Genomic DNA, 27,989 nt, shown 5'->3' with positions numbered 1-27,989 from the left:
ACATATGTTGATCGGTATTGATTTTCACATGGAATCAATCCGAAACCCCCACAACTCCACCACTGTTTTCCCACTCGTAGCACTCATTGTTCAGCACGTTTTTTGGTTTTTGTTGGTGTTTTGCTTTATTTGCCGCTTTGTTTTCCTTTCGTGGCCTGGCTCTTTTTATGTGCTTTCCCAGGAAAGAGTATCATAACTTTGTCATAATGTTGGCAAACCATTCGACCGGGCGAATTAAATGCCAGAAGGCATAAAGCCAAAAACCTAAAAACAGTGTTGCAAACGTTTCAGCATGTGGCTGATACACAGCAGATAATTTTACAATTGTCGTGCTGAATAATGATAATCTATTCAGTTCAAGGGTTGCAAGAATTATGTTTGCTTAACTCCCAAAGTGAGTCTAAATCAGTACGTAAAAACATACCTGATATACGATGATTTTCACAATTTATATATTTTTAAAAAAGCTTTATTTATTTTTAGTGAAATGGAAAAACTTGTTCAGTGTAATTTCGTAAGCATGACGAAGCAGAACAAGCGATCTACATACAATGTTTGATTTTTCGGGGTTGCTATGCCAAGCTTTTCTATTGAAACTATCAAAATTGAGTTGAACGATCTGCAAAATTCTGTACGTACATATGTATGTGCATATGTCAGCACATATGTACATATGTAGCGACATATGTATATTTGTACAATATAAAAGTACTTATAGTCGGAAGCAGATGTGCATATGCTATAACATAAAATGTGTGTGGACTCTTTTGTATCCGGAGTGTTCATCATGTTCTTTCCCTCCTTTTTAAACACTTGTGTTTCCAAAACTTGGGAGAATAGTCCAAGCACCAGCTGTTACCGCTTAGTGATGTACATGATTTATGATATGTACGAAACTGTCGATAGAATTCTTTCAGATAGAAGAGTATTCAGGGCTCGACTCGCAAGGCGTGGGTGATTTTTGAATCGGAATAACTGCATGTACATTATACTTTGGGTTCAACCTTGAATGCATCTTATCGGCGAACTGAAATAATATAATATTAATTGCCGTATAGAACTGATGTAATCATGGGAATACAAGGAAATGGGTTGGTAATGCACCTATGCATGAAGATCAAAGAGCAGAGTACAGCCATAAGAAAGAAGATCATGATATGAGCATAATATTTATACATATCATCATCTATTTTTAAGATAATGTAGATAATCTTTTAAATTAGGATCAGATTAAGTCATATCTACGAAATCAGCAAGCCTCTCCAGGGAGAGTTACATATGATACCAAATGATCATTGTTTTACATTTTCAGTTTATAAATATTTTCTTATTAAATACTGCAGAATGTTTTGGTATTCAATTGACCTCATGCATTTAGAGTGATAATACTTGTCAGAAGATGCAAAGGTATATTAAAAGGGCATACGGCTGTCGGTCAATTTGATAACATTGATATCCAGTTTGTTCTTGCGGCCGGCGTTCGTTGGCTTTTGTCAACTGGTTTGCGGGTTCAACTAATAAAATATAATCGCACGGAATTCGCGTCTTCCTAGCCGCCGCCTCAGGTGTTTCCCCAAGGGGTGTTGGCCCATTGTCTGCCCACTTTTTGTATAATTCATTTCTATGCGTAGCTGACGGCCTGTCGGCCTGTCGGTCTGTCAGCTGTCGCCGCACTTTTGATGAATCACAGGCCCGCCTGCCCAGCACAACACCGCACACGGTGGACGGGACCCAGCTAAAAATACGAGCGAACTGAAAATGCAAAATTCATGGCCGTTCTCCGCTTTTCAGCGGCATGGAATGCGGTAAAGGCGCTCCTCATCGATACCAAATGGACAATCGCCGGTTAGTTGGGCTCGGTTAGCCGTAGACTGCTGCTGCTGTGTACTATTGGGGGCGATGGGGCACCCCCACCCCCCGCACCCCCCTCGACATCCATTTAAGATAGGCGACACTGTCGGTTAGAGCTTGGGCTAACTTGGGTCAACACTTTGGGTTAACGTGGGGCAAACACTTTGCTCAGCAGATTTCAGTTTTCGGGCAGCGTACAAAATCTATGTCGTTTACAAGGAACAAATTAACAGGATCATTGCAAGTGTGCACAATTAGAACCTTTTCAAACATTTAAGCGAATGAAGTGAATCAACATTTCGGAATTTTTGTATATTTAAAGGGATTTCAGTGGCACAAAGATAAGAAACATGAATGCATTTTGTTGTTTTCGAAATTTAATCTATGTGAACACAATATGGTATTACTTTCGTTTTGAAAAGATTATATTTTGAAATTACTTAAATGGATGTCATGAAGGAATGAAACATTTTTGCAAGGAAAGTCACATTCTGTGCACGCAACTTCATGACAGTAGTATATTAAAATGGATGTTATACCCGTTACCCTTAGAGTAAAAGGGTATACTAGATGCTTTGAAAAGTATGTAACAGATAGAATAAAGTGTTTCCGACCATATAAAGTATATATATTCTTGATCAGGATCAATAGCCAAGTCGATATGGCCATGTCCGTCTGTCTGTATGAAACCTCTATTATTTATTGACTTTTTAATTTTAAAATTTTGTTGTTCTTATTTGCTCTTCAACTTTCTGAGTACTAGGTATCTAATAGTCGGGGAACTCGACTATAGCGTTCTCTCTTGTTTCAGTTGATAATGAGAATTCCAGATACATGTTTTAACTAAGTTTTCAATGGACGTTCTAAGGCAAAAAAAGCTGTTTAGCAGCACATGAATGCGAGCGTAGAGGTCTAAAGCCGGCGTGCTTAAGACGTGGCTTAAATGGTCTTACTGTCAGTAGCTGTAGCTCCGACGTCCGTCAGTCTTGGCCAGCCAGCAGCCGCAGTAACGAGGGTGAAATTCGGAGGTGGAAAAGTGGCTTCGACCGAACACCACCTGACGACCAGGCCCGATGTTGCCGCACTCATGTGCAACTAATCGACGTGTGCTGGTTTATTGGTTTCAGCTTGGGTCTCTGATGCGGTGGCAATTACGCCGCTTCTGCATTTCGAATTTCGCATTTTGCATTTTGCATTTCGCATTTCGCATTCAATGATGTGGTCAGGGCTCAGCGATGGGGCTTTCAAAGTACATGGCCTAGCTTATAGCCACTATAGCTATGCGGTTGCCCCAATGCCGTTAGCCAAAGGAAGACGCGGTGGAGCGGCATTACTGGGGAGCCCAGCATGTGGTCACCAGCTTCGCACTGGCACGAGAATACTATACACAATGTGCTCTTAAGTTTGCATGTTTATGGTGTAGTATGTACCTACTAAACGTCGGACAATTATTTATCAAACAAGTGGCAAAGAGAATAACGATGAGCGCGGGTATCACAGTGGTGCATAGAGTGGTTGGCCAAACGGGCAGGGGAAATGCATTTTCCAACTGAATTGATTACGATGCTGGGCACTATGGAGATGACGATTTCGTTTACTTTGACCATAATAATGACTGCAAATGAGAACGGGACTGGCTGCCAAGGAAGTGGAACAATGAAATGCAATTTGCAAAATGTGTCTCAAAGAGGAACTGGAGTGGTTGCACTTGCAAATAGAGGAAACCAAGTGTTAGTTAGGACCATTTCCATATTATAGGTAGACTACTCTTGCAGAACCTTTCAAACGAACTGGTGGTAAATTAAGTAAGGATACGAACATTTTCGAGTCAAGTAGTTTTCTTAGAGACACAAAATTGTAAGTAATTGTAACTTAGTTACTTAGAAGAAATTTGTATAATCATTATATGTATGTACCACACTTTGCGCAGACTTAAACGTATCTTTATACATACTATATCACTTATTTATAGACTTTAATAGCGAAGTGGTGCAAGTATGATATTATTATCACGCAAGGGAAGTTATGGCATTATGCACAACACGACTTAGAATATTTAATCAGAACAGCAATTCTTCTGTTAAATACATATTGCTATTAGCATAGTTCGTTTAAAACAATTGTAAAATCGACTCTTAAATTACATAAAATCACTTCGTACATACATTTTCATGCGATTTTCGATCTTTAAAATGCTTTAAACTAATTTAGCTTCCGTTCGTTGTCAAACAAAATGAACAAAATTTCAGAATAGATTGAAATCGTTTAACTAATGCGCAAATTTACAGCTTGGCTGAGCAGCTGACTGCCTCCTAAAGAAAAAAAAAGCAGTGAAAATTCTTAGCAGTAACTATTTTCATTTTGTCTTGCCATTTTTCCCCCTCGGTCTTTTGTATTTTTGGGAGTTTTATGTTAATGCTTTATAGCTCTGGCCACGCCTCGCTTAAAGTTAAAGTTCGTTTCGGGGGTAAAGCCCCGAACTTTTATGCGTCTGCGGCGGGTTTCAGATGGGCGGGTGATGGGAGGACGTGGTACTTTGGGTGGGGAAGGTGGCGCCACATCAGCAGCTGCTGTTGCCCACAGTTAACTGTGCTAACTGTGTTGCCTGGCACTGCGATTTATTAACAGTTAGCCAAAAGCCCGAGTATCCACCTACCTACCTACATACCTACCTACTATAGCTATGTATGTACATAGCTACCTACGACTGCTACAATTATTGTAGTTATTCTTCTACTGGGCCTGACATGGTTGTTGTTGCATTTGGGAGCTAGCCCCAAAATTTATTGCCTGCAGCCACATGATGAATGATTCTGATAATAATATTTTGTTATTGCCTTTTTGCCTTGGTTGAGTTTTTCGTTCGGTTCTTCTTCGCTTTTTGCCGTTGCAGCAACTTTGTGCTGCGTTCTGTTGCCAAAAATTGAAGTCGCCATGGAGCCATGGCCAAAAAGACCTTGCCACAAAAAGCTGTTAAATTCGGGGTATCGAGTATATGTATGTGAGTGTGTGTGTGTGTGCCCCATGGAAGTTGCCCCCTGCTGTGGCGACGGCCGCTAAAATAAAACATTCGGCCAACTGACGAAAACATAAACCAAAAGTAATAAACTAAAGGTTGTCATAAGAAAACTTAGACGGCGAACGGTCTTAAAGAAAAGCTCATTTGTCTTCAAGAACTTTTTCAGCACGGGAACTCCACGTATAATGTTTTTTTAAAACATGCATTCACATCGATGGAAAATGTACTGATAAAAGTATTTTAAGTAAAGTCTAAAATAAGTCTGCTATCACGTTTTTAAATTTCCAGAAACGGAACAGAATTTAAAAGTATTCAAAAACGTATTAAAAGCGCTGAAAGTTTAACATTTGTACGACCTTGACAGGGCAATTTGATACAATAATTTCCGCGGAATTTGAGGAGACAGTTGTGCATGGAATATAAAGAGCATTGTGGTGGTCGGAAAACTAATCCCAAAAGAGGAAGGGAGTGCGATAGTAGACAAAAGACAGCATCAATGTCGACACGTTGAAGCTCCGCAAACGCTCACAGCAAGTGAGTAAATTTTTTGACAAATTTATGATGATGGAATTTTAAGTGATTTTTAACGAGTGTCTGCAGAGATGGTGTATTTTTGGTGAGGCACTGAATACTCAGCTGCAAACCCTGCATTTTATCAACAGCTGAAATGCTTGTTTTGGCCGTAGTTATTAGCTAGTAAATATTTAAATTGTTCGAATATAATTGCACTCAGAATAGTTTCAATCAAAAGGATTATTTCAACATTCAACTTTGTTTATTGGCTTTGGAACGAGAAACAGTTTAACGAGCGGAAAATGATCGGAAAATGTTAATAAATTTGCCTTCGACAAACGGAATTTCATCTCCTGTGCTGCCACATCCATTTGGTGCCAACTGCAGGCGCCCCATAGATGCGTAAATTGTGGATGCCACCACCTGTGCATTCGACTGTAAAATTTATTGATTGCACAAATAGGCCCAAAGCATCGGCAGTGACGCAGATATTGGTATCTACATGTGTATATCTATATACGTAGACCAAAGGCCATCTTGCCTATCTGTGTACAACACACACAAGTCGAAGATTCAGTGTAAGCAAATTTCGGCATAAATGTTATATTTACTTTGCCATATTTTTAGAACTATGCAGTGCGTCAAGCTTAAAGTTTGCCTTAAAATGTGCATTTTAAATGAATTTCTAGCGTACAGAGCGTACATTCTTTCTATACATTTTGCAACAAAACCGCAAGAAATGTACTTTGATTTTCAAATGTGCCATCCTTTGTGATGGTTTCTTGGTGGGCGTAGTTCTGCGTGTGATTGACAAGCATTCTCATTGAATTATTAATTATGTAATGCGAAACCAATCGACTGCAATTTGCATACAAAATGAGCCTCACACGCTCACAAAGACTAATTATGGTCTAGCGCTGTGGTTTTAGCAGAGCTACATATGTATATGCAGGCATGAATGAAAATTGCACAAATTTGCATGATATAACACCTTGATATTTAAAATGCAACGCAACAAACTCTTCAGTTTTTTTACCAAGCACACGCTGGCCATTTGAAGAACTTTCCCGTCGCCCATGAGCACGGATGGGCTGTGTTAATTGCACTCGGACAAATTGGTCACTTAGGGAAATTGGTATATGAAAATGGGAAAATTAGTTTGTTTTCTTCGCGAGGAAAAGAACAGGTCATCGAGTTCCGCAGCTCAGCACGTGTATTACACCAAGGGATATTGATTTCTAATTTCCAGTCAAGTGCTGCAGTTAATTGAATAAGCAAATTATATGTTAGCAAAGTAACTGGAAACAATACTGTCTTTTCAATAAAAAACTATTCTTCGTCACTTTGTTTCATATGACCAAGAACGAGTTAGAACGGAAACTAGCAAAAAGTGAAAATAGGTTCTTTTGGGTGTACGAGTTACCGAACCTAAGCGAGCCAAAGATGATGTTGCAAATGTGCTTCTCGCCGTTGTGTCATGCAAAGTTGCACACATTTTCGATTGAGATCGCTGCGCTAGGAAACACGGATAGCAAACACCAACACGCACTCCACCCAGACAACCAACTGGGATGCACAGGAGGCAACGCACAGGAGGCAACGAAAAAAAAGGAAATAATAATAAAGATTTAAGCCCGGCAAATGTTTACATAATATGGACCACAGCACCATCCGCAGACGAGACGAGTCGAGACTCTCCAGATCCCAGACGGTAGGTGTGATGTTTGAACTACACTCGACTGGGCCGAGCTCGTCTTTGCTCTGCCTCACTTTGCCGTACGTACACCACACCCACTCTACTCCACTCCGGTGCGCTTTGCTTTTCTGTTTTAAGGCCACTGTTTTTGCTCGGGCTCGGGCTTGTTGGGATGTTGAGCAGTTGGTCTGGTAGCCAGGCCGGCAATCCAGCCCATCTGCATCCTTGTCGCCAGGCCCATCCTTGAATCCTTCCAGCTGCAGTTGGTTGGCAGCGCTGGTGTGCTGGTGTTATTAACATTTCTGTTGACATCCTTGGGGTCGCGTTTTGGGCCCCGAACACGGCGAATTATGAAAAGGTGCATTCGACAAGCGAGTACTTAGTAGTCAACTAACAAATGGTAAGTTTACATAAACTAATATAATTTGGAAACTAATTTAAAGCAAATCATACAAAACTTAAAAAAAAAGGGCGTTATAAATGTATATGGTGTTCTTAAAACTTGAAGACATTTAAGCACAACACAGAATGTTATTTCTGTAGAAATTATTTTTAAGAAGACTTCTTGGTATCATGTTTCTTATTAGTTCAACGTGCTGTATGCATTTCCTACCATATATGTATAAGTTTTATACCCCATACACTCATTAATAATGAGTACCATTATGGTCGAGAAAATAGGGTTTCGCTTTCTTTTCCCCCCTTTTTTTTTGATGCCTTTCTTTTTTACTCTTTTTGTGTACTTAGCCGCCTTCTCAACTCAATCTTTCCATACGTGAAACATTTTCATTTTACTTTTGAGTGCAAGCATATACACTTTTTTTTGCACTTCTGAAAGCGACTCAAAGACCCAAAAAGAACGAAGAAAAAAGTAACATGGAAAAAATTATTTATGTGTATATGAATACGTATTGTTGACATATTGAGAGATTGCGGCAATTTAGACCAGACGACACCATTTAAAAAGCCATTAGGCTTTGCTCCGTCAGCTCATAATTACGAGCACAATGGAATCCCCCATTAGTAGTTGTTTCGTTGCCAGTCAGTAATCCGGTGGCCAAGTCAACCATCTTCCAAATGTCTTTCCACAAGCTGCGTCTTCTCGTTTTCAGCTCGCTGATCAACTGCTATTTGTGTGCCCATGTGGTGTACGTGGATCGCTTCACCTTCGATGTCGATGAGCAAGACCTGTTCCTGTCCCAAAGTGCGGTGGTCGAACAGGATGGTAATCGCAGCTATCTATCTGGCCATATGATGATTAGTCGATTGGTGAATGATCTGACATTGACTTCATCAATGGACATCGCGCGTCCTCAACGACCGGAGATGCGCCTTTATAATGTGCAGCTCAACTTCTGTTCGATCCTCAACAATGGTTATAAGAATAAGTTCATCAGATTGCTGTACAATAACTATGCGGGGTTCCTGAATACCAAGCCCAAGTGCCCACTTCGACCGGTAAGTTGAAAGTAACCAATATATGGAATATTAATTTACATTACTTGTAAAAACAGATATCAAATGTAGCACGCTTTTCAGAACTCAATGAATATTCTTTACATGCTATCACATTTGGAATACCTTCCCAACCTTTCAGCTTTATTTAAACTTAATCCTTTCTACTTTCAGAATTTTAACTACTCCCTGCACAGGGCCTATATCGACGAAGCTGTGCTACCAGATCTACTGCCGGATTGCACTTATCGCCTGAGAATGTCCTTTAAGCACAAATCAAAACTATTAGCTCACATGCAAATTGATGGACACTTGCTCACCAAACGTTAGCAGTAATAATAATTTTTGAATAAAATAAATAGCAATTGAGTGCAAAGCCCGAAAGCAATAATAATTTATATTGGCGATTCGGTTCGATTACTGTGATAATTATTACAGTCACATTAACCAATCCACAGACAGGCAAAATTTGGTTCAAAAATTGAAATATGACTTTGGCAGCATTGGAATATATTAATCTAATGTTGGGAAAGCCCATTTTGATTATTCAAATTATTCCATTACAATTCGTTTACATATTTTATTTCGTCCATTCGATTGGTGTTTAATTTCAACGCTTCAACAAACGCAATAATACAGCAATATTCAATAATCAGCAATAATGACTGAAAACCGAAAATTTCTAGGGTTTTCATCATTATTGAAATAATATCATTGGAAACCATCTTTAATTAAACAAACAGTTAAATACATATGTGATTGTGCGTTGTATGGAATCTCCAAAGGGCATTTTAGTAAAAGCAATAGCCATGAAAACGTTGTATTTCATTTGCGCACTATACTTTCTCATGGACTTGGCTAAATGTCAAAATCGTTTTCGGATTTTCTTCGATGAGTTTGCGATCAAGTATAAGCTGCCGGATGTGTTTGAGAAAATGGATTGCAATTTGTTTCAGTCGAATAATCGAAGCTACGTCAACGCCGAAATGATATTGAAAAAGGAAGTCGCAGATTTGAATGTTCGTGCACTAATGGAGTTCTGGAAGCCGAACGCGAAAACTAAATTGAAATTGTACGATGTTCGAATGGATGGGTGTCTCATACTTCGAACTATGAACAAAAATAAACTGTTCTACTTCTTTGTGAAGAGCTTTAAGAAACACTCCAACGTTCTTTTGTCGTGTCCCTTTAAAGCGGTGTGTTTTACTCAATTACAGGACTACTTAATTACAAATACAATAAAAGTAATATTTTTTCCAGAATTTAACCTACAAAATGAATGATTGGTTTTTGGATGAAGAGGACCTACCACAGTTTGTTCCTGTTGGCGAATTCCGTACGGTCACCGAATACTTTAATCAACAACGATTGATAATACGTGTTGTGGCACATGGGGGAATTTTGCCCAAATCATAAGCCTTTGCTGGAATGGTACATTAAAATCCCAAAGGTTTGACCATCACATAAAATAATAAATAAAAGCCAGCTTTAAAACAAGCCGTTGTCATATCAATACATTTTAAATACATAATCAACGCACAACAATATTTTACTAAATTTAAAAAAAAATCACTTGTTTTGTATGTTCAAAGCATAATTAAAATTAAAATAACCTTGCCCGGATGCACAAAATTGTTTTTATTTCTTTCTACTAAAACTATACCAATTATTTTTTTTATCAAGCAACGAGCTCTTAATTGGCTGGTTTTATAAATGTACGATAATTTCATATATGTAGCCTAAACTCTTCTAAACGCAGTCGACTGTCATTAAAATGAGAACGTTGGCCGCGTCTACTTTGTTTTGGCTATTGTGGTTTAGCTCCAACATTTGCTTGAAGTGTGAGGAGCGTAATTTTCGCATAAAGATGGATGAGTTTTCAGTTAAATATAAGGTGCGCGATTTGATACAGCATATAGATTTCCGAATCGTAAATCTGAACAATCGGAGTTACGTCAACGGCGAAATGATAGTGAAGTCTGATGTGGAGGATATAATAATGCACACAACCATGGATTTTTGGAAGACATCTAACCAAAAGAAACTAAAACTATATGATGGTCGTTTGGATGCATGTCAATTCCTAAAAACTTCTCACCGCAATGGATTGTTTAAAATTTACGTGAAAAGTTTTAAGAAGCACGTGCATGGAAATCTAACTTGTCCCTTAAGAATGGTGAGCAAACACACACTGTTCTCAATAATATGTAAAAGGAAATATTTTTTAGAATTTCAACTATACCCTGACAAATTGGCATATGGATGAGAAGGATCTTCCTCCGTTTGTGCCTTTGGGTAAATTTCGCACTGTCACCGAATATTTTACACAAGAACGATTGGCACTGCGAATTGTGACGCAAGGAAAAGTGCTTTCTTACAGGACGAATTGAAAATGGCATGTATCAGGAAACATTTTAAGCGCATTTTGTGTATAAAGATGCGAAAAGACCCCCAACATTGAATTTTTACTTTGGTATCTGCTCACAACAATCTTTCTTGCTTACAATATAACAAAATGTTCTATTTATATTATAAAAATTCAAATAAATGTGTCATTTGAAGATATGTATGCATATCATTAGCAACAATTGTATAATGAATAATGGTTTAAAAAGCTCGTTGTAAAACTTCAAAGAAACTAAATTATACTACTAGGGAACAAATATTATTAAAAAGAAAGCTTTAATAAAAATTGTCAACATTTCTGTAGTGTAATTATCAAGCTTAATTTAATTGTTATTTGCTTAAAGCTTGCAATTTAATTCGACAGTCGATTACAAAGAACATAATATATGGTAATTAGCTAGCTCTCTAAAATAACTTGGTTATTCGGTTGGAAAAATATTTATTAAATAGAGTTCGGGCATTGCAGTATAAAGGTTTAACATGGGAACTTTATTTTGCCTTTACTGTTTTTTACTTTTTAGTTGCGTGAGCTCAGAGCAGCGAAACTTTCGAATAGTTATTGATCAGATCAGCATTAAGATTTTGGATACTAAAACCATTGAAGAGTTGGGTTGCGAAGTCGAACAAATCAGTAATCGCAGTTATGTAAATTGTCATATGCTGCTAAATCGTGAAGTCGCCAAATTGGACGTTCGAAACGTTGTGAGTTTCCTTAAGCCAAAAAGTCAAGAAATGAAGCTATACGAAGGTCGATTAAATGCCTGCCTTTTAATCGGAAGTTTTCAAAAGAATCGTTTAATGAATATATTTTCAAAGGGCTTTAAAAGATTTTCTAACTTGGAGTGTCCTCTCAAGGCGGTAAGTGTTAATACTGTTAAAGATTTATAACAATATTATAGCAAGATATCTTATTATTTCTCATTAGAACTTCAACTACACCGTGACAAATCTGTATATGGACGAGCAAGATTTTCCCTCATTCGTGCCGTTTGGAACGTTCAGATCCCTAAGCGATTTTTTTTTGAATCAATCTTTTATAGCATCTCGTTCTATCGCCCATGGACGTTTTATACACAGACTATAAAAATATTTTCACTTTAGAATATGAATTCCTATGTTGAAATAAAAACATATATTGATGAAGTAGCCTTTTAGTTCAATAATGGATCATTAGATGTTCATGTATGTAGTTGAGTGCTTTAATCATTATTTAAAATTTGGGTGTATCGATTTTACTGGCAATTTAAAAACATATCAAAAACTCATTATTTTGCCTCCTTTGACAATATCCCACCGGTTTGGAAAGAGCTTTACATTTTTTATGTAGTCATTACACTTTGCTCTCTAGAATGAAATGTAATAAGAATTTCCCGGTGGTCCTTACGGTTTTCTATACATCCATTGGCTTTTATGTCTATGCAAGGGTTTGTATCTTTGAAAAAATATCTTATTGCAGAAATGATTAATCTAAAATTATTATTAATTTTATATTCAAAAAGATGGACGCCATTATGACAAAAATTGAGTGCCCCACTCATTCACCAGAACTTGTCCAGAATCTAAGCTGCCGTTTACATAAAAAATCACCAAATTCTGGATCAAAATCATATTCCGCTGAATTTTCCTTAAGAAAAGACGTAAATGACGTCAGAGGAGTTTACGTATTTTCCTTCAAACACGGCTCATCCTTAATCAACTACACTGCATCGGAAATGGACTATTGTCAGGCATTAGCAGCTCTACACTCACAATTTTTGTATAAGATGATTGCCGACGAGCTGCGACGAGTTTCAAATTTTCCACTGCATTGCCCTTTTAAAATGGTAAGTAAAATCATTTATTCATTACCGTCTAATTATATTGATGTATTTATTATTTAAAAACTTTTATTTAAGAACAAGAGGTATTTTATTGATGAATATACCATTAACTCAAAGCTAATACCCAGCTATTCGCCGGAAATGGTTTTTACTTCGGACTGCAACATATTCATTAAGAAACGAAGAGCTATACAATTAACCATCCATGGTCGTATAGTTCGCCGTTGAGCGGACCGTAAAAATCAGTTAAAATAAAGTTGACTACAACAATTAATAGAATGATTTCCATCCTTTATTGCTCATTAAATAATGTAACAAAACAAAACCATTACTTTAAATGCTTTGAAGAATGAATGTTCATTTTTATAAATTCATTGGATTATAAGTCGGTCACCAGTTTCGATTTAACAGCCGTCATGAATTTATGGCTTTTAATCGGCAGCTCCATTCTCATATTTAAGTGCATGAGATGCGAGGATAGAAACTATCGAGTTTACATCGATGAAGTTAACATTACACAAGTAGATACAGATGTGTATGAAAAATTTGAGTGTAAGGTCTTCCAAATGGACAATCGCACCTATATGGACTCGTCTCATATTTTCAAACGCACGATTGATGATATAAACGTGCATGCCGCCCTGGATTTTTGGAAGCTGAACAGCAAACAGAAAATGAAATTATATGATGTTGAGTTTGATGGATGCTACATTCTGGAAAATGCTAACAAGAACCGATTGTTCAATATGTACGTACAAAATTTGAAAAAACATGCAACTGTAAAATTCAAATGCCCCTTTCGTCCTGTGAGTATTTATCCTTATTAAGTATCAAAATAACTTATGTAATTCATTCCACCACAGAATGTAAACTATGAAGTTAAGAACTTGACAATGAGCGAGCAGGATTTCCCTTCGTTTGTACCTCTCGGAAAATTTCGATCCCTACTTGAGTATTACACAAATCGAAAACTGATGGCTCGAGTCATCGCAAAGGGACAAATTTTGCCGTATTCAACTGACCGATTTAAAGTACTGGAATGATGGATTACTAATATAATTATCCTTTGCAAAGAATTGTTTGCTTTAAAGGGCAAGAATATTTATATACATGTATGTATCTCATACCTTTAATATATTCAACAGAGTCATGATTATATATGCACATACGATGCCTGGATAAATTGACGTCTGTGTTAATTTTTTTATTAAATCAAAAAAAGATAGATTTTGGTGAAGAGCTACGATAAATCCTGACATAAACAAAGCTTTGTCATTATCTCTCCCCGGGGGCGCCACTTGTTTTCACGTCCTGCAACAAATAAGTTATATTACAAAACTTGCAGTTTTAGATAAATGGGCGATACGTGTTCCCTAAACCTTTTGTGAAAATAAAAGTAGAAGTTCGAATTACTACAGTCAAGAAAAGTAGCGAGTTGTTAGACACAGACTTTCGTTGAATAATTTATGGCACGAATGAAATGATTTATGGCTGAATATGCACTTTTCGCAAAATACCATACGTCATCCAAAGGGACATCAATTACTTTATTTTAAACATCCTGCCGACAACGAACGTCACACACAAATATGAGCGCCAAGTCGAGGGCACCAGGAGGTTAATGGATGGAGTCTTTTTGTGCAATGGGGATGGGGATGGGGATGGAAGGAGGTTTCCCGCTCACACAAGCCTCAATGTACATTTTCCATATTTTTTCGTTGTTTTTCAGCGCAAAGAACTTGATTACACGTGCGCTAATTTAGTTGCACGCGAAAACATGCGAGTAATCAAAACGGTTGCTGAAGTGCCGACCGCCAGACCCTTAACTCAGCAGAGGGCTCCTTTCCTTTCGGTATATTGTATGTACATACATACATATGTACATATGTGTGTATGCACTACCTTCGTTTTGAAACGCCCTGCTACCCACTGACTATGCCCACATATCTTTCAGTTTCCCCCAGGCCAGGACATCCTTAACCCGTTGGCGTTGGAAATTCGAGTTCATGGCATGTTCATGCATGTTGCCGGTTGTTCGTCCTGTGCGCGTTCAAAGGCGCACACAAATTTAATTTATACACACACACGAACGAGTACGTATACCTACATATACAATATATATATTTATATATTTTTAAATACAAACTTGCACATTTTTTCCTCGGCCCACACTCACTCACACACACACGCAGGGGCAATATGCAATGATGGGTGGAGCAAAAAATATGCAATAAATTTTTAATTTAAATCAAGCCATCACGCTTTCCCCAACCAAATTCCCAAGTGCGAAAGGGATTTGGGGGCCGGGAATTATGAGAAAGCAGGGACTGCACACATTCATATACATATTAGCATATGAATGCAACTCGTATGTACATACGAGTATATCATCATATATCTATGTATGTACATACCTGTCTCTCTTTGTTGACTTGGTGGAACAACAGCCAAATGCTTTTTGGTGGGCTTCGAGTGAGCTTCGTTTGTTGTAGTGCTAAAACTCATAAATGAATTTGACATGGGATCCATGCAGTCTGCAATGAGAAGCGGAATTTAATTCGTTAGTATTTTGATTGTCATAATTCGGTCATTGGTGAATACATAAATACTCGCAAGTACAGTAATGTTTTGCTCAATAAAGTTACATTGGATGTTTGAAATTCCTAACATTTTTTCATTTCTTGTTACAAAACGTTGCTTTATGAATTAGGTTCTATTAGGTTCTTAGTATCAAAATAGTTATTTGCAAGCCCCAACAGAAAATATTCTCGTTGAATGTGGAAGAAAGATGACATCCCAATATACTATCTTACACTAATTCATATAGATTTTCTCTTTTTATTTGTTTTTCACCGTAAACACTTAAATTTGGCACTACCTAAACTGAATGGTTTTGCATTAGCAAACGAAATCCCCCAGGACATCTCACTGAAATTGCAGGACCCTTCACTCAGCATCCACATTCAGCCGCATCTCGTGGCAGAGGTCCTTCAGCTGTTTGCTCGACTCCTCCATTGCGGTGCGCAGCTGGGAGAGACTGATCTGCAGCCGGGCCATGCGCATGTCGCCGGCTTTTAGCCGCACCTCCTGGTGGGCCGAAAAGCCGGTGGCATTTCGACGAGCTCGCGGCGGACGTGGGCGCTGTGGGCGGGGTTGGAGCAGTTGGAGGTTCCTCTGGGTGACCATATTGGCAGCCAGACGGACGACGGACTCCTCCGTGTGGTCGAGACCGTTGCTGGGACGGCAGTGCGTCTTGGGTTTCGTTTCCGGCATTCTTGCTTGGGCGGTGGATTATAATCTCCGTTCTAGTCGATTGTCGATTGTCGTCACTGAAATTTGGTTTACCAAATGACATCTATGATTACGTATGCTGCGAATCGAAGTATTTCAAATTGTTTGCGTTGCTTATGACATCATGAGCACGAAATGCTGAGCTCGCACCGGATGCGATATGGTTCGGTATTTTGCGGTGGCCACCCGGAAAAGTTTGCCGGCGGATGGGGCAACGAGTGTGCTTTGGAGCATACCACTGAACTTTAATTACAATTAACCGCAAATGATGTAGCGCTGCTGGTAACTTGCGGTCATATGGGAAAAAATGATGATAAGAAAGTGTTTGACCTTCTCTATGCGACTGTAAAATGCTCTTATATAACTGAAACTTTTTACAGCCTTAAATTATTTAAAATACTCTGTCTAAATATCTCAAAGGATGTAAAAAATATTTTTTATACTGTTGCTTAGACTCTGAATGTCGAATTCTTCGACCTGCTCAATATAATAACTAATTTAAATCAATTACTTAAGTTAAAAGCCATAATTAATTCATGTCTCCCATAATTGAAATCGACATTTCTGGTAGCATCGCCAATGCAGGCTACTGCAAAAAAGTGGAAGTAAACCTATTATTGTGCCAGGAGTGCCCGCACACAGACACACTCCTTCCAGGAGGCGAGAATCCAGGAGCAACACGGACACGAACGGGCCAAGGAAGGACGAGGGGCGCGGCGGAGGGGGGCTGACCACATGGGAGGACGAAATGGCATGCGATGGCCGGGCCAACTCAGCTCCTGTTACCTTGAGGAAGATGTGGGGGGGGGAGCCTTGCAATTAATTAAAAATACATGCACCGTGAACGAGCTGCAGACATCCTGGCCGTCCTGCCTTCTGCCTCCCGCCTCCTGCAGCTGCATTAATTTGACCGCAAAATAAGCCAAGTATTCGGTGCCGAGCGAAACCATATCGGCAGAGCGAATATTTTCCGTGCCACCGCTCACCGCTTACCGCGTACCGCTAAATGCATTACACCCGAGACCAGCAAAATGATGTCCTGCGTTCGCATAAGCCCCCCTTTTTCTTCTTCCCATTTTTTTTCTCGTTTTCTTTCTTTTTTTTTTTCGTTTTTGTCTGGAAGCCAGTGGTCAGTATGTGGGGGGCAGAAAAGGTCCTTGCGCTGGCATTCGTGCTGCGTAAGCTGCGTTCATTTGTAAACAACATAGTCATCGCTCGAAAACAATAACAAGCCCGAGCCAGAAGGACAGCAGCTAAAGTAAGAGTACGTAAGACCTGAATAATGTAGTACACTTTGCCAGCAGCCATGCACAAAATGTTACTCTGGCAAATTGAGCAGGAGCAAATAATTTAAAAATTGTACTGTAACTGAAGCTGGTGTAATTCAAGAGACCAATGACAAGGCTCGCATTTCGTTGATAAAATCAGTATTCGCAAATCAGTGGCCGCCTCTAATCGCAATTTTCTGCTGTCTACAAATTACATTTCCTGCATTTGTACATATGGCATAGACAAAAGCCATGGCAGATTGCGTGGCTTTTGCCTTATATGTATGTGGATATGTACATATGTACATATGGGAATGCAGAGTATGGGAAAAGTAAGCAAGAGGCCAGGACATCAAATAAAGTTAAGCAAACAAGAGCATTAAGTGCATTGATGTTGTTATTGCTGTTGTCCGTGGACCCCAGAAAGCGCTTCCTTTTTTCACTCCTCGGTGGCTTCGTGGTCCTTCGTCGATGTCGTTCCCGATTTAAGGAACAACTTCATTAGGCAAGTGCTCGCCCGGCTCCAAGTAGCCTGCTGCCTGTCCTTCTATCTCCTTTGCCGCTTCCTATTGATTTCTCTATCAATATTTCCATTCTATTTTACTCGCCCTTGTCCTCTTTTCTACACGGTGTTCTCACGGGCATATTGCCTTTCTATTAAGTGTATTAGCCATAATCATTCTGGCTATGGATAAACTTATTAGGCCAATTTAACTTTGGATCCATACAGGATATCTTATGTTTAGACATGAATATAAATATATAATATTTTTGCAAAAGATTCCCTCCGTGCTAAAAGACTAAACGTTATTCTTTGCCTAAGTACCAGGGTATTTTACGGTCTGGTTACTTGACAATATAACATCCCTCTCAGTTTTTTCATCCATTTTGGATTGGCTCGTGATGTTTTTGCTTGCAGACACGGTGAAGAGTGTCAAATGCCATTAAATGCCAACTAACCAGCAGCGGGCCATGTCTAAGCGCCAAGTGGCCAGGTGAGAAAATAGCCAGCTACTGATTGCCACAAGGATGGGGAATTACTTACCTCCTTGCCGTCATAGACAAGAGTGGCAAACGTTTTGACAGCCTTTCCAAGCCTTTGGCAGGTGTGAGGCAGTTGTATAACAAAAATAAGTCTTTAAAACATCATGGTGTTTTGTAGAAATGAAATAAGATATTAGTTAACACAATTTGTTTGTGCTTGAAAGGGTTGGGAACAAGGTTATATGCTTATAAGCCTATTTACTATAAAGTTCCATACGACTTTGCCATATTTCGAATTAAGCCCTTGTGATTTATTTTAACAAGCCAAAACCCCAAGCTGGCTATCTGTACATCTTGACCAACATCTGAAAAACAAACCAAGAAATTATGAGCTTTATGATAATATGGCACGACGAAAATCCGCATCTTGCCAGGCGCTAATTGAATGCATGCTGCGCCAGTAGCTGGTCCTTTTGCTCTTGCAGCATCCGAAGCTGCTGGCTTTGGCCAAGATGATAAACGAGCTGGCCCAGAGTAATAGGAAACAAACAAGCATTAAGGCAAAAATATCTCTAAACAAATATTATTTACGAGCTGGCCAAGCAGGCACGAAGCGCATACTGAAACTTTTGGCAACGGTTAGACGCCTACTATATTTGCCCAGTGTTGCACCATTTGGTTATATAGAGTGATATATATGTACATATATATATTTATCGTGCGGCAGCGAAAATAATCAGCCACACCTCATAAATCCAAGAAATAGGCCGACACATTTTCCGGCAGTGTAATCAGGAAGGTTGCCAAAAACGCGGTCGGTGGTGACAACAAAGGGTGCGGATTTAATTAACAATAATCTCAATTTGAAATAGCAATTCATTTGGTGAGACACATGTTGTATATTATGTGCTTCGCATAGGCTTAACTTATTGTCTACTTCTAGCTTTTAAGGAAATTAATACCTACATTAATATACATATGTTTCATTACTTAACGATTGAGCAATATTTATGTTCTTATGTTATGGGCAGCTTTTCCACCTCTTATGTAATGATAATTTATAGTCGAATGGATTTTCCTAAGAAATGCATTCACGAAATGGGCTTTGTTTAAATCCATTATCTGAGACGGACAGCACGATCGATTTGCGTGCCCCTCGGCGACGCCTCGAAGTAGGCAACACAAATAAAGCTTAACATGCAGCCGAAGGGGCAAGCTGGTAGATGGAAGCCGGGAGCCGGGAGCTGGCGGATAAAGGATGGTGGCCACTCAATCCCAGTTGTTCTGCTTCAACACTTTCGCACAAACACCAATCAACTGGCAGATGAATCAAGCGCAGGCGTTGGCTGCCCAGTTAAGCCCACAGTCCACAGCCCACAACCCACGTAAACACCATGCCCCAGCCCAGAATTCAATTTTTTGGACAGGCGACAAAACTGCGCCACAAAAAGGGGGAAAAGCGGAAGCAGCAGCAAAGCAGGGAGATGCAGTCCATGGCAACAGCATCATCCAAAGGCAAACACACACTGGCCGGCACATGCGAGTGGAAAATCAATAACGTGTACGTTTATCTTATTTTCTCGTCGCAGGGACTGTCGTTTTATTCCCCTTCTTTTCAAATATATAAATATAAATCTTCGGCGCACTTAAGCCTTTTAAATGATAACAATGGCTGGACCCAAAGAAGCATCTCCCACTGCCCCCATCCCCCCATCCCCCCCCGAAAATGAAAAACACGACCACTGAGTAGCAGGTGCGCACTGGACACCAAAGGACCTGCTACAGAACAGCAACGAGAAAAGTTCCCATCAAAGCCCCCGGATTTTGATTTCCCCACTGCAAATGTGCGTACTCTCCACATGCCACATGCCACATGTACACCCGGCCAAGTCGAGATATTCCATGAATTTATTATGTCCCCTCTGCTTTAATAGAGTTTCATCGAAAAGTTTCCCTCGAACAAATTATGAAATATACGGAGACAGCTTTTTGCCATTGAACGGAAATTGTGGTTTAAATCTGGGGGATGAATTTTGATCTAAAGCGAATGTGCAAAAAAATATCAGATAATAAAATGACAGTTTATGTGTGGCTATGCCCTGGAGCAAAAGTTTTTATCTTATTTTATTTATTGTGCTGGTATATTAAAGTAGTTGTTGGCTCTGCAAATGCGGGGTAAACTTTGACCTTGCAAATACCTTTAGTTCAAAATAGTTACAAACAATTGCTTATTTATTTACGCAAGGTAGAGTAATTTGCAGTCCTCTTCCAAATTTTGACCAGTAAACATGTGCAAGTGCACATGGTAAACATGGTACATGAAATCTCAGTTCGAGAGCAACCCGGTAGTTTGCTTTGCTTCCTTAAATGCACTTATGCAAAATATCATTAGTGCAGTAGACCGTCATAATTGTCATATTAGACAGGAAAATCCATAGACGAGAGAGAGAGAGAGAGTCGACCCTGAAGTGTCGATGGACAGCAGCTTTTGGATCTGCCAGCCAGCCAGACAGGAAAGGAAATTGCTTAATTTAGCGCAAAAATTATCCACTGGCCAACGAGGCTCAATTGCCGGTCTGCCAGGGTCGTTTGAAGCAGATAAAGCAACCCTTTGCTACGAAACTCAGCCAGACTAATTTTAAATGACACGTTTGCTAGAAAATAAATTTAATTCGCTTCATACTCACTCACACTCATGATTTTTACACGAAAACCCTATTAAATCACAACAGCAAGGAGCGACTAGAAGACCTTCACATGCTAAGTTCAAGAAGTGGCTCTCCCGCAGATGATACCTCTATAGCTGCACAGGCGGAAAAAAGAGTCGATGATAACACCAAAGCGCCACCTATTGGCTGGAGTGTGGGGCATAAAGATGTCCAGACTCACAGGCAGATTACAAAGTGCCATTTGATCGAAAAATACAACAAGCTTCCAAATAGTAAATATGAACAACCAAGCCGCCTGAAGCGAACCCGATCCGAAGAGTTTGCTTTCAAGCAAGGTAAGAGATATAATTAATTTAGTTATTATTGAAGGGCTAACAGTTTGAAGCTGAAATCCGCAGAAGATGAAATCGTGGAGCACAGATCATCGAGTCTTTCTCAGCTATCGGACGTTACAATCAAGCCCACCTGCGAGGTGAGTAGTCAGACTTCGTGGACTGCAGCGGATCAGAGTAAGATGGATAGCAAGGATTTGGAGGCAAAGTTAGCGGCTGCGTTAGATACCGAAACGGAGAAGCCCAGCAAGATCCTGCAGCACACGATCCACATCGAGGTGGAATCGGTGACATCGCTCACGGCATTGCAGAGACCTCCACTGCACCAAAGGATGTGGCAGGTCCTTGTGCAGACGGGTGATACGATTGTCGCATGTGCGGCCATGATCGGCGAGAATTTGACTGTTGCGCTTTTCATTGTCCTGTGCCTGTGGTGCCTTTACCTGTTATTGAGCCACTTTTACGGCAACTTGCAGACCAATGTCAACCAGCAGAACGAGTTGAAGCGCACCCTTTTGCGTGGCCCAATCCTGCCCAAATAATTGTAATAAGAATGATTCGTTTCGCACTTGGTTGAATAAGTTAAAATTTAGTACAAATGTAGCTGAATGCCAAATAATTGTAATAAGAATCATACGTTTTTCACTGGACTGAATAAGAAAAAATTGAGTACAAATGTAGCTGAAGAGAGTTCCAACCAGCGTGGTCCTTTTTTTAATTCATCTCAACATATTGGGTGTGCAACAACACATGATGGCGAAACTACAATATAGCGCCGAAGCGAAATCGGTCAACATATAGCAAAATCTATCGGCCAGCGGCGGTCGACCCAATGCGTTTGGAATCTGCACGGAAACGGCATCGATGAAGATCGTGTGTCGCGTCGATTCGCAGGGTGCCAGAGCTGGTGCGAAATCCACAGGACACACTCGGATGCGCCGACGTGGCTGGTCCGTCTGCACGCCAATCGAATGGATGTCCTTGAGCCCATCGCTTCCCTTCTTCCTAAAGATCTCCACATCCTCGTCCGAATCTTCTGCGGGTTGGTACAGTGAGCAGATTTATTGTAGTTGATAGCAATAATGATTAAATGCGGGTCTCTCTTTTCACCGAAATTTAAGCTCGTTTGTGTGGAATTTGGGAGTGTTGCTTTCAGGGAACCTCTTCAGATTACCTCTTTAGATTTCTTTAAAAATTGTTTTGTTATTTTTACCTTCCTCCAATGCCTTGGACATCCAGCCGTGCCAATTCCGTTTGTTTGCTTCGACTAGACTCGATTTCAAATTGGTGCGGACGGTGATCGAACTGGGTGTTGCAGCCACATCACTGCAGTCCAAGTCCTCAAAACATTCGTCGGCCTGAAAGCCTAAAATGTCGAAGAGTCGCTGGCAGGTGTTCTTCTGCTCGGACAGTTTGCGTGGTTCGTTGACGGCATCCTGAACCAAATCCCCAATTAGCAAGTTAATGACGATCGCAGTTTGTGGTGGCTCCCTGCACGCCATTAAGTTTACAGCGCCCACTGATAAAATTTGGAATAGTTTCGAAAAATGTCTTTTAAGCAACTAAGGCCAACATAATTTTAATAAAAAAAAAAACAAAAAAACTCGATGCTGACAAGTATCACACCGGAACTGAATTTAGCACTCAAATTTGGTATTAGCTGGTCAAAAAATTCCCAGTTTTCAACACAATACAATGGATAAGCATCTAGATAAGAACGATGAAGACGAGAGGCTGTCATCGCCGGAATCTCAACATGAAATTATAATAAATATGCCACCCGCCGTTGAACATGGCCATGTTGTGTATCTGCCAGATGCGAATTTGGATGCCACAGGGACGGAGGCTTCATTCCAACTCGACCTAAAGGAGCTACTTCCGAATGCGGGTCGAACAGAAAGCGATCGTGTGACTTCCCAGCTGGATGATGTGCCCAGCACGAGTGCTCAATCCGCAGTTCTCAATCCCCGATCCGCAGAGGATCCTGGTCTTCAGACAAAGACGGAGATTGCCAAAAAGGCAGGATCCCCTAAGCAGTTGCATAATGTACTGGAACTAATCTGTCGCTTCTCCCACGATCTCGATGTAAGGGAGAGCCCAGAGGCACCCCACCCGGCAGTGATTCTCCAAATTCCACAATACTGCGAACTGGGCACCCAGACCGCTGAGGTGCCATCCCAGTCCCGGCGATTGCGTTTGGATCTGACCAACCTAAGACCAGATCCAAATCGACCGCCCTGCGAACGCAGGCAGCACACGTTCACCATTAGTGGCAACAATCTACCGGCCAATCCTCCCCAGCTTCGACAAACGATCTGCGCCCGAATTGGACGCTCCATCTGCGATTTTGTGGCAGCCTTTTGCCTCTGCCTGCAGGTGAACAAGGATTGTATCTTCTGTCTGGGTTTCTTTGTGGCCTTTGTGATCAGTGCCAGCTTCCTCACTGCCTTCTTCTACCGCACCCTCAGCTTCTCCTCGTCACCGGTGCGAGTGGTTGCCAATCCGGTGAGTGGCACCATGCGCTACGAACTTGCCACACTGAGATTTAACGGAGGCTACTACTACATCTATAATAGCAGTCAACAAAAGTTTCTCTAGTCTAACTGGATATTGAGTTTTATTTTGGTGTCGGGTTCTTTATTTTTCTTCTTAATGCGGTGTAATAATTTTGGTTAAAAATAGTGCTTCAATTATTCTTTTTCAATTTATAAAGCCTGATATTAGAGTTTGTCCTAAGCAAAAAGTATTTGATCAGGATCTTGAGCGGAACCAGCCAAGTCACCCTAGTCGTGTCCGTCTGTCCGTCCGTATAAACGATATGCCAAAAAATGTACTTAAATTGCACACTCCCTAGATTTGAAATACATTTTGTGTTTATTTTTGAGCTGCCTCAAACAATGTCGGGTTGCGAAAGTTTGAAAATGCTAGCAAACCGCATGACCAGGTTCAATCAATGGTCTTTCAGCAGTTTTACTGGTTGTCATGGACTCCAAAGTTTACAGTTCGCTTACGCCGCTGCCGCAATGGTACTGCCTTTCTTCGCCAACTTTTTCTTGATTTTTTCGAGTTTAACTCTAGACAAAAGTAGCTCTGTATAGCGGGTGGCAGAATGGGGACGTGGCATGGGTGGGTGGCATGGGAGCGCGGGTAGACCTTGTCCGGCTTGACTTGACTTGACAATGGGTCACACAAAAAGTCGGCCTTTGGGTACGGGAAATTGGCCACAAAACGTTCGTCGCCTGCTGTGCCAGGAGCAGGGCGGTCTCCAACTTTTTGGCAAGATGCCCGGGCACAAAGGAATTATTGTTAATATAGGCAATGCCAGCCAGGCCCGGCCAAAATAAAACCCAGCAGGCTGGAGAGGCAGGCAATGACCGGGGGATGTCTTTCAATATAATTTATTTATGCGAAATATGGCCAATATTCTTTGGAAATTGTATGCCCAAATAAATAGCGAACTTTTCATACACTTTTGAAAGAGGTTTTTCGTCCTATTATAGTTTTAATATATTTTAATCAGAAAAGGAAAGTCTAAAAGTTTATAGTCTAAAATATTATTGTACTTCCCATTTATTTAATTATGCGTTATATTTTTAGTTCCCTACTCTATCTGTGTAACTTGAATTTTAAAAGAGATTTTTCATCCTATGATAGATTTATTGTATTTCATTATGTATTGCCTATTTATTTAATTATGCATTATAATTTTATTTCCCTACTTTATCTGTGTAACTGGAGTTTGCAGAGGCAAGATATATTTTTTGCTTAAAAGATTACATCGCTCTTTTAATTTCATTCATGTGAATCAACTCGGTTTTTCACAAAGAAGTACCCTTAATTTTATTGACTCTTTGTAGGAGGAGGAGGTTGCTGTCCAAAACGGATGAGCTGTTATGATAGCAAAATCAGCTAAATTGAATTTTACATAATACACTGCCGTTGTAGCCGAATAAACACATGCACATAAATAAATATCTTCCCGATTTTCTGGCACTGTATGCTCAACGAAATTTGTTCGAGGAACAATTAAAGTTTGGGGGGCGATAAAAAAAAAATGCGCCTGGAATTGCCAAACAATTTTTGGAGAACATTTTAAACTTGGTGGGGTGCGGTGGGGGTGGTTTCCTACTTCTTAGGGAGGCTGATGATTATGGGGTCGGGAACGAATGTTTGACTTCAATGGGCGAGTAGAGCGACGCGGGCTTCCGTTGGCAGGAAATTGAATTGCACGAACACGCGAAATTACATCATTTTGGAACCACGGTAAACAATTTCCCGTTTGAACCTAACACTTTTTTCTCGTATTTCATTATTCTCATTTCATTTTCGCTGCATATTTTCAACCAATTTTTGTCAGGCAAATTTTTCGTTGCCTAGGTGCCCATCCACCAATCCTTGTTAACGGCAATTTGTGCGAAAATATCAATTTCACTTTTTTTTCACCCTTTCTTGTTTTTTTTTTGTGACCATTTTGTGCGGGATTTGGGTAAAAGGAGTGCACCCGTGTGTTACAAAAAAAAAAGAAAATACAAAAAATAAAAGCATTATGATAACAACAAAGGCAGCCAAAACGTCTGCAGAGCCAGATAGACTGACAACCAGCATATAAAGTACCGGATACACAGTAGATACATCGATACACATGCTAGGTTTCAAATGAAAAAAAAAATAAGAAAAGGAGAAAAAAAACGACGAGAATCCGTGGATCCATGCCACTCCCACTGGGGCACAAGCCCTTCGCGTTCTCAAACATGGCAGCACTGTCAAGTTTGAAAGGATTATTGCCACTTGCCGCTTGCGGCGAACGTTCTTAAAATGTAACACGTTTCAAACAAGTTTAGATACGTGTAGTGTATGTTTTGTCTGTCGGTCGAGTCGAGTCGAGTCGTCTGGGCCTCTATGGCTAGATGGCTATATGGCTATATGACCGTATGGCTGGGCTGGCTAACAGTCGTATCTCAGTTGGTATCTCTTCGGGCCAGCAGCGTCTATGTAAAAAGTCATCAACGGGGGCCAGTTTGCCCAGGCCTAGGAAACAACAACAGCAATAACAACAAAAAACAGCCAGCAGAGGCAAAAACAAAATACAAACGGCGGCGACTGGTTTGACGAGCTTTTTTCAATGGGCTCGCGACCAAAACCGAAAAAAAATTACGAAAATAATAAAAAAAGACAGCCCTACACTTGGCTTGAACTCTCCTCTGGCCAGATCTCCAACTTCGTCCCGGGTTCAAATCCGATTCCAATTCCAATCCAAGCGACTCCGAATCCAAGCGGTTATAAAAATTCGCGCTTGGCGTTTCTTATTTCGCCAAACTACAAAAAAACGAAGGAGAAATGTTAGACTTTGAGATGCTCTCTAAGCACGCAAGCTCAAAAAATCAACACACGAAAGACAAACGGATGGTGGTCGCCAAATATCAAAGAAATTCAAGCTCAAATTTTGAGTCGGACGAGGGGGGACAATTGTGTAAGATTGATGGGAATGCTGAGGTCATTCATCATGCGATTCTCGTCTTGATTGGACATTTCGCAAGGCTTGATAGACGAAGGTTTCAAAATACATTTGCCAGCACACATATATTTATTATCGAGGATTATCTTATAAACGTGCGAAATGGGCAACGAAAGGATCAAGTTCGGGTTGATATGCACACAGTAGCTTTAATCCTGCCAAGCTTCTAAGGAACTCATAGACCATAGAAACTATACTTGTGATATGCAGCCTAATTAGATTTCCAAAAGTTTAATATGGTTATATCATAAAACAAAAAAGATCTACATCTGTAAAATATTATAAACAGGGGTTTTTAAGGATTCAGCACAATGAACTTTCAACACTTTCAATGAATTTTCAACACTTCTCTGTGACAAAATAATTACTTTGAGGGCAGGCCAAAGTTCGTAGCGTTAATATTGCAAACTTTCTGCACGGGCTCCCGAAATTCGAGAGACCCTAGGCTCACCCAGTTTTACGACTGCAGGGTATTTAAAATGCAAGACTTTAAGTGCGACTCACCTTTAAGAGGGACTGGCATTGGTATTGGTGTGCGAGTGTCTGGCTGCCAGCGGCATTGGTATGCGTGTGTATCTGTGAGTGCTGCTGTAGCTGCTGCTGCTGTAGCTGTTTTCGTAGCTGTTGCTGTTGCTGCATCTAAAGTCTAGATGATGACGATGGAAAGGATGCTGCACATCCTGGCGGCCATCTTTTCGACTGGCAGAATTAACTTTTTGAGCCGCCTCACATGTTGTTTTCTCCGGCGTTGTTGCTGTTGTAGTTTGTCGATTAACACTTCGGCTGCATGGTTATAATATATATGTATATAAATTGGTTTAGACGTGTTTTTTCAAACGGTTTAACGAGCGATTTGATATTGTTAAATTGATTTACTGCTGGCCGTGCGCACAAATCAAGTTTTTTGGCTTTATGATTCGTTGAATACGAAATAAATAAATAAATAAATAAAAGCCAAAACTAATCGACGGAAGCCCCGAAAAAAGCTTTTGAAAGTGTCCCACGCAGGCGGCAAATAGCAATAGTTGAGAAATGAGATTAATAATGGCAAAAAATCCAAATTAAAGTGTAATAAAAAAGAGGTCTAACCACTTCTTTTTTTTTTATGTTGTCTTCCACCAGCCGAACAGCTGAAAAAACACAAAACTGTCGACGAACCTTTTGTCCATT

The 27,989-nt window shown here is 40.1% G+C and overlaps 11 protein-coding genes across 14 annotated transcripts in view; 8 read left to right on the top strand and 3 right to left on the bottom strand.

Moving 5' to 3' along the window:
- Positions 1–27,989, bottom strand: part of LOC120444025 — a 42,748-nt gene that overhangs the window by 12,898 nt on the left and 1,861 nt on the right. For 2 of the 4 annotated variants that reach the window (XM_039623528.1, XM_039623529.1), the window contains exons 2-3: positions 27,324–27,602; positions 15,175–15,294 (exon numbers count right to left, since the gene is read on the bottom strand). In XM_039623528.1, the coding sequence (XP_039479462.1) occupies positions 15,175–15,294; positions 27,324–27,342 (139 nt within the window). In that variant the 5' untranslated portion in view covers positions 27,343–27,602. Of the gene's footprint in view, positions 1–15,174; positions 15,297–27,323; positions 27,603–27,989 lie in introns of those variants that run through there. The other 2 variants (XM_039623527.1, XM_039623526.1) reach the window with 2 other exon arrangements.
- On the top strand, positions 8,157–9,307 carry LOC120444033. Its single transcript, XM_039623539.1, has 2 exons — positions 8,157–8,537; positions 8,709–9,307. The coding sequence occupies exons 1-2, from the start codon at positions 8,157–8,159 to the stop codon at positions 8,862–8,864; spliced, it is 537 nt and encodes a 178-aa protein (XP_039479473.1). The 3' UTR covers positions 8,865–9,307.
- On the top strand, positions 9,344–9,950 carry LOC120444032. Its single transcript, XM_039623538.1, has 2 exons — positions 9,344–9,730; positions 9,795–9,950. Exons 1-2 carry the CDS (start codon positions 9,344–9,346, stop codon positions 9,948–9,950), a joined length of 543 nt encoding a protein of 180 aa, XP_039479472.1.
- LOC120444031 lies at positions 10,309–10,924 on the top strand. Its single transcript, XM_039623536.1, has 2 exons — positions 10,309–10,710; positions 10,763–10,924. The coding sequence occupies exons 1-2, from the start codon at positions 10,309–10,311 to the stop codon at positions 10,922–10,924; spliced, it is 564 nt and encodes a 187-aa protein (XP_039479470.1).
- On the top strand, positions 11,421–12,024 carry LOC120444034. Its single transcript, XM_039623540.1, has 2 exons — positions 11,421–11,798; positions 11,866–12,024. Exons 1-2 carry the CDS (start codon positions 11,421–11,423, stop codon positions 12,022–12,024), a joined length of 537 nt encoding a protein of 178 aa, XP_039479474.1.
- On the top strand, positions 12,440–12,988 carry LOC120444035. Its single transcript, XM_039623541.1, has 2 exons — positions 12,440–12,763; positions 12,836–12,988. The coding sequence occupies exons 1-2, from the start codon at positions 12,440–12,442 to the stop codon at positions 12,986–12,988; spliced, it is 477 nt and encodes a 158-aa protein (XP_039479475.1).
- LOC120444030 lies at positions 13,177–13,803 on the top strand. Its single transcript, XM_039623535.1, has 2 exons — positions 13,177–13,566; positions 13,624–13,803. Exons 1-2 carry the CDS (start codon positions 13,177–13,179, stop codon positions 13,801–13,803), a joined length of 570 nt encoding a protein of 189 aa, XP_039479469.1.
- LOC120444036 lies at positions 15,585–16,165 on the bottom strand. Its single transcript, XM_039623542.1, has one exon. The coding sequence runs from the start codon at positions 16,031–16,033 to the stop codon at positions 15,707–15,709; it is 327 nt and encodes a 108-aa protein (XP_039479476.1). The 5' UTR covers positions 16,034–16,165; the 3' UTR covers positions 15,585–15,706.
- Positions 20,936–21,992, top strand: LOC120444027. The gene is made up of 2 exons (XM_039623533.2): positions 20,936–21,307; positions 21,371–21,992. The coding sequence occupies exons 1-2, from the start codon at positions 21,061–21,063 to the stop codon at positions 21,844–21,846; spliced, it is 723 nt and encodes a 240-aa protein (XP_039479467.1). The 5' UTR covers positions 20,936–21,060; the 3' UTR covers positions 21,847–21,992.
- On the bottom strand, positions 21,981–22,939 carry LOC120444029. Its single transcript, XM_039623534.2, has 2 exons — positions 22,518–22,939; positions 21,981–22,340 (listed from the first exon to the last, which is right to left on the bottom strand). The coding sequence occupies exons 1-2, from the start codon at positions 22,804–22,806 to the stop codon at positions 22,024–22,026; spliced, it is 606 nt and encodes a 201-aa protein (XP_039479468.1). The 5' UTR covers positions 22,807–22,939; the 3' UTR covers positions 21,981–22,023.
- LOC120444026 lies at positions 22,898–23,907 on the top strand. Its single transcript, XM_039623532.2, has one exon. It carries the CDS (start codon positions 23,000–23,002, stop codon positions 23,900–23,902), a length of 903 nt encoding a protein of 300 aa, XP_039479466.1. The 5' UTR covers positions 22,898–22,999; the 3' UTR covers positions 23,903–23,907.

Source organism: Drosophila santomea, chromosome 2L, assembly GCF_016746245.2.
Source record: "Drosophila santomea strain STO CAGO 1482 chromosome 2L, Prin_Dsan_1.1, whole genome shotgun sequence".
Taxonomy (NCBI): domain Eukaryota; kingdom Metazoa; phylum Arthropoda; class Insecta; order Diptera; family Drosophilidae; genus Drosophila; species Drosophila santomea.
The sequence above is the reverse complement of the archived record's forward strand: the minus strand, read 5'-3'. Positions and strand labels throughout refer to the sequence as shown.

Bases quoted from the DNA above. Each gene is read 5' to 3' on its own strand.
- LOC120444033 (XM_039623539.1), top strand. From the start codon at position 8,157: ATGTCTTTCCACAAGCTGCGTCTTCTCGTTTTCAGCTCGCTGATCAAC. The intron at 8,538-8,708 runs GTAAGTTGAAAG...TTCTACTTTCAG, and splicing joins CCAAGTGCCCACTTCGACCG to AATTTTAACTACTCCCTGCA.
- LOC120444035 (XM_039623541.1), top strand. From the start codon at position 12,440: ATGGACGCCATTATGACAAAAATTGAGTGCCCCACTCATTCACCAGAA. The intron at 12,764-12,835 runs GTAAGTAAAATC...CTTTTATTTAAG, and splicing joins TGCATTGCCCTTTTAAAATG to AACAAGAGGTATTTTATTGA.
- LOC120444027 (XM_039623533.2), top strand. From the start codon at position 21,061: ATGCTAAGTTCAAGAAGTGGCTCTCCCGCAGATGATACCTCTATAGCT. The intron at 21,308-21,370 runs GTAAGAGATATA...TGAAATCCGCAG, and splicing joins AGAGTTTGCTTTCAAGCAAG to AAGATGAAATCGTGGAGCAC.
- LOC120444029 (XM_039623534.2), bottom strand. From the start codon at position 22,806: ATGGCGTGCAGGGAGCCACCACAAACTGCGATCGTCATTAACTTGCTA. The intron at 22,341-22,517 runs GTAAAAATAACA...ACCAACCCGCAG, and splicing joins GTCCAAGGCATTGGAGGAAG to AAGATTCGGACGAGGATGTG.
- LOC120444036 (XM_039623542.1), bottom strand. From the start codon at position 16,033: ATGCCGGAAACGAAACCCAAGACGCACTGCCGTCCCAGCAACGGTCTC.
- LOC120444026 (XM_039623532.2), top strand. From the start codon at position 23,000: ATGGATAAGCATCTAGATAAGAACGATGAAGACGAGAGGCTGTCATCG.
- LOC120444034 (XM_039623540.1), top strand. From the start codon at position 11,421: ATGGGAACTTTATTTTGCCTTTACTGTTTTTTACTTTTTAGTTGCGTG. The intron at 11,799-11,865 runs GTAAGTGTTAAT...ATTTCTCATTAG, and splicing joins TGGAGTGTCCTCTCAAGGCG to AACTTCAACTACACCGTGAC.
- LOC120444030 (XM_039623535.1), top strand. From the start codon at position 13,177: ATGAATTTATGGCTTTTAATCGGCAGCTCCATTCTCATATTTAAGTGC. The intron at 13,567-13,623 runs GTGAGTATTTAT...ATTCCACCACAG, and splicing joins TCAAATGCCCCTTTCGTCCT to AATGTAAACTATGAAGTTAA.
- LOC120444031 (XM_039623536.1), top strand. From the start codon at position 10,309: ATGAGAACGTTGGCCGCGTCTACTTTGTTTTGGCTATTGTGGTTTAGC. The intron at 10,711-10,762 runs GTGAGCAAACAC...AATATTTTTTAG, and splicing joins TAACTTGTCCCTTAAGAATG to AATTTCAACTATACCCTGAC.
- LOC120444032 (XM_039623538.1), top strand. From the start codon at position 9,344: ATGAAAACGTTGTATTTCATTTGCGCACTATACTTTCTCATGGACTTG. The intron at 9,731-9,794 runs GTGTGTTTTACT...TATTTTTTCCAG, and splicing joins TGTCGTGTCCCTTTAAAGCG to AATTTAACCTACAAAATGAA.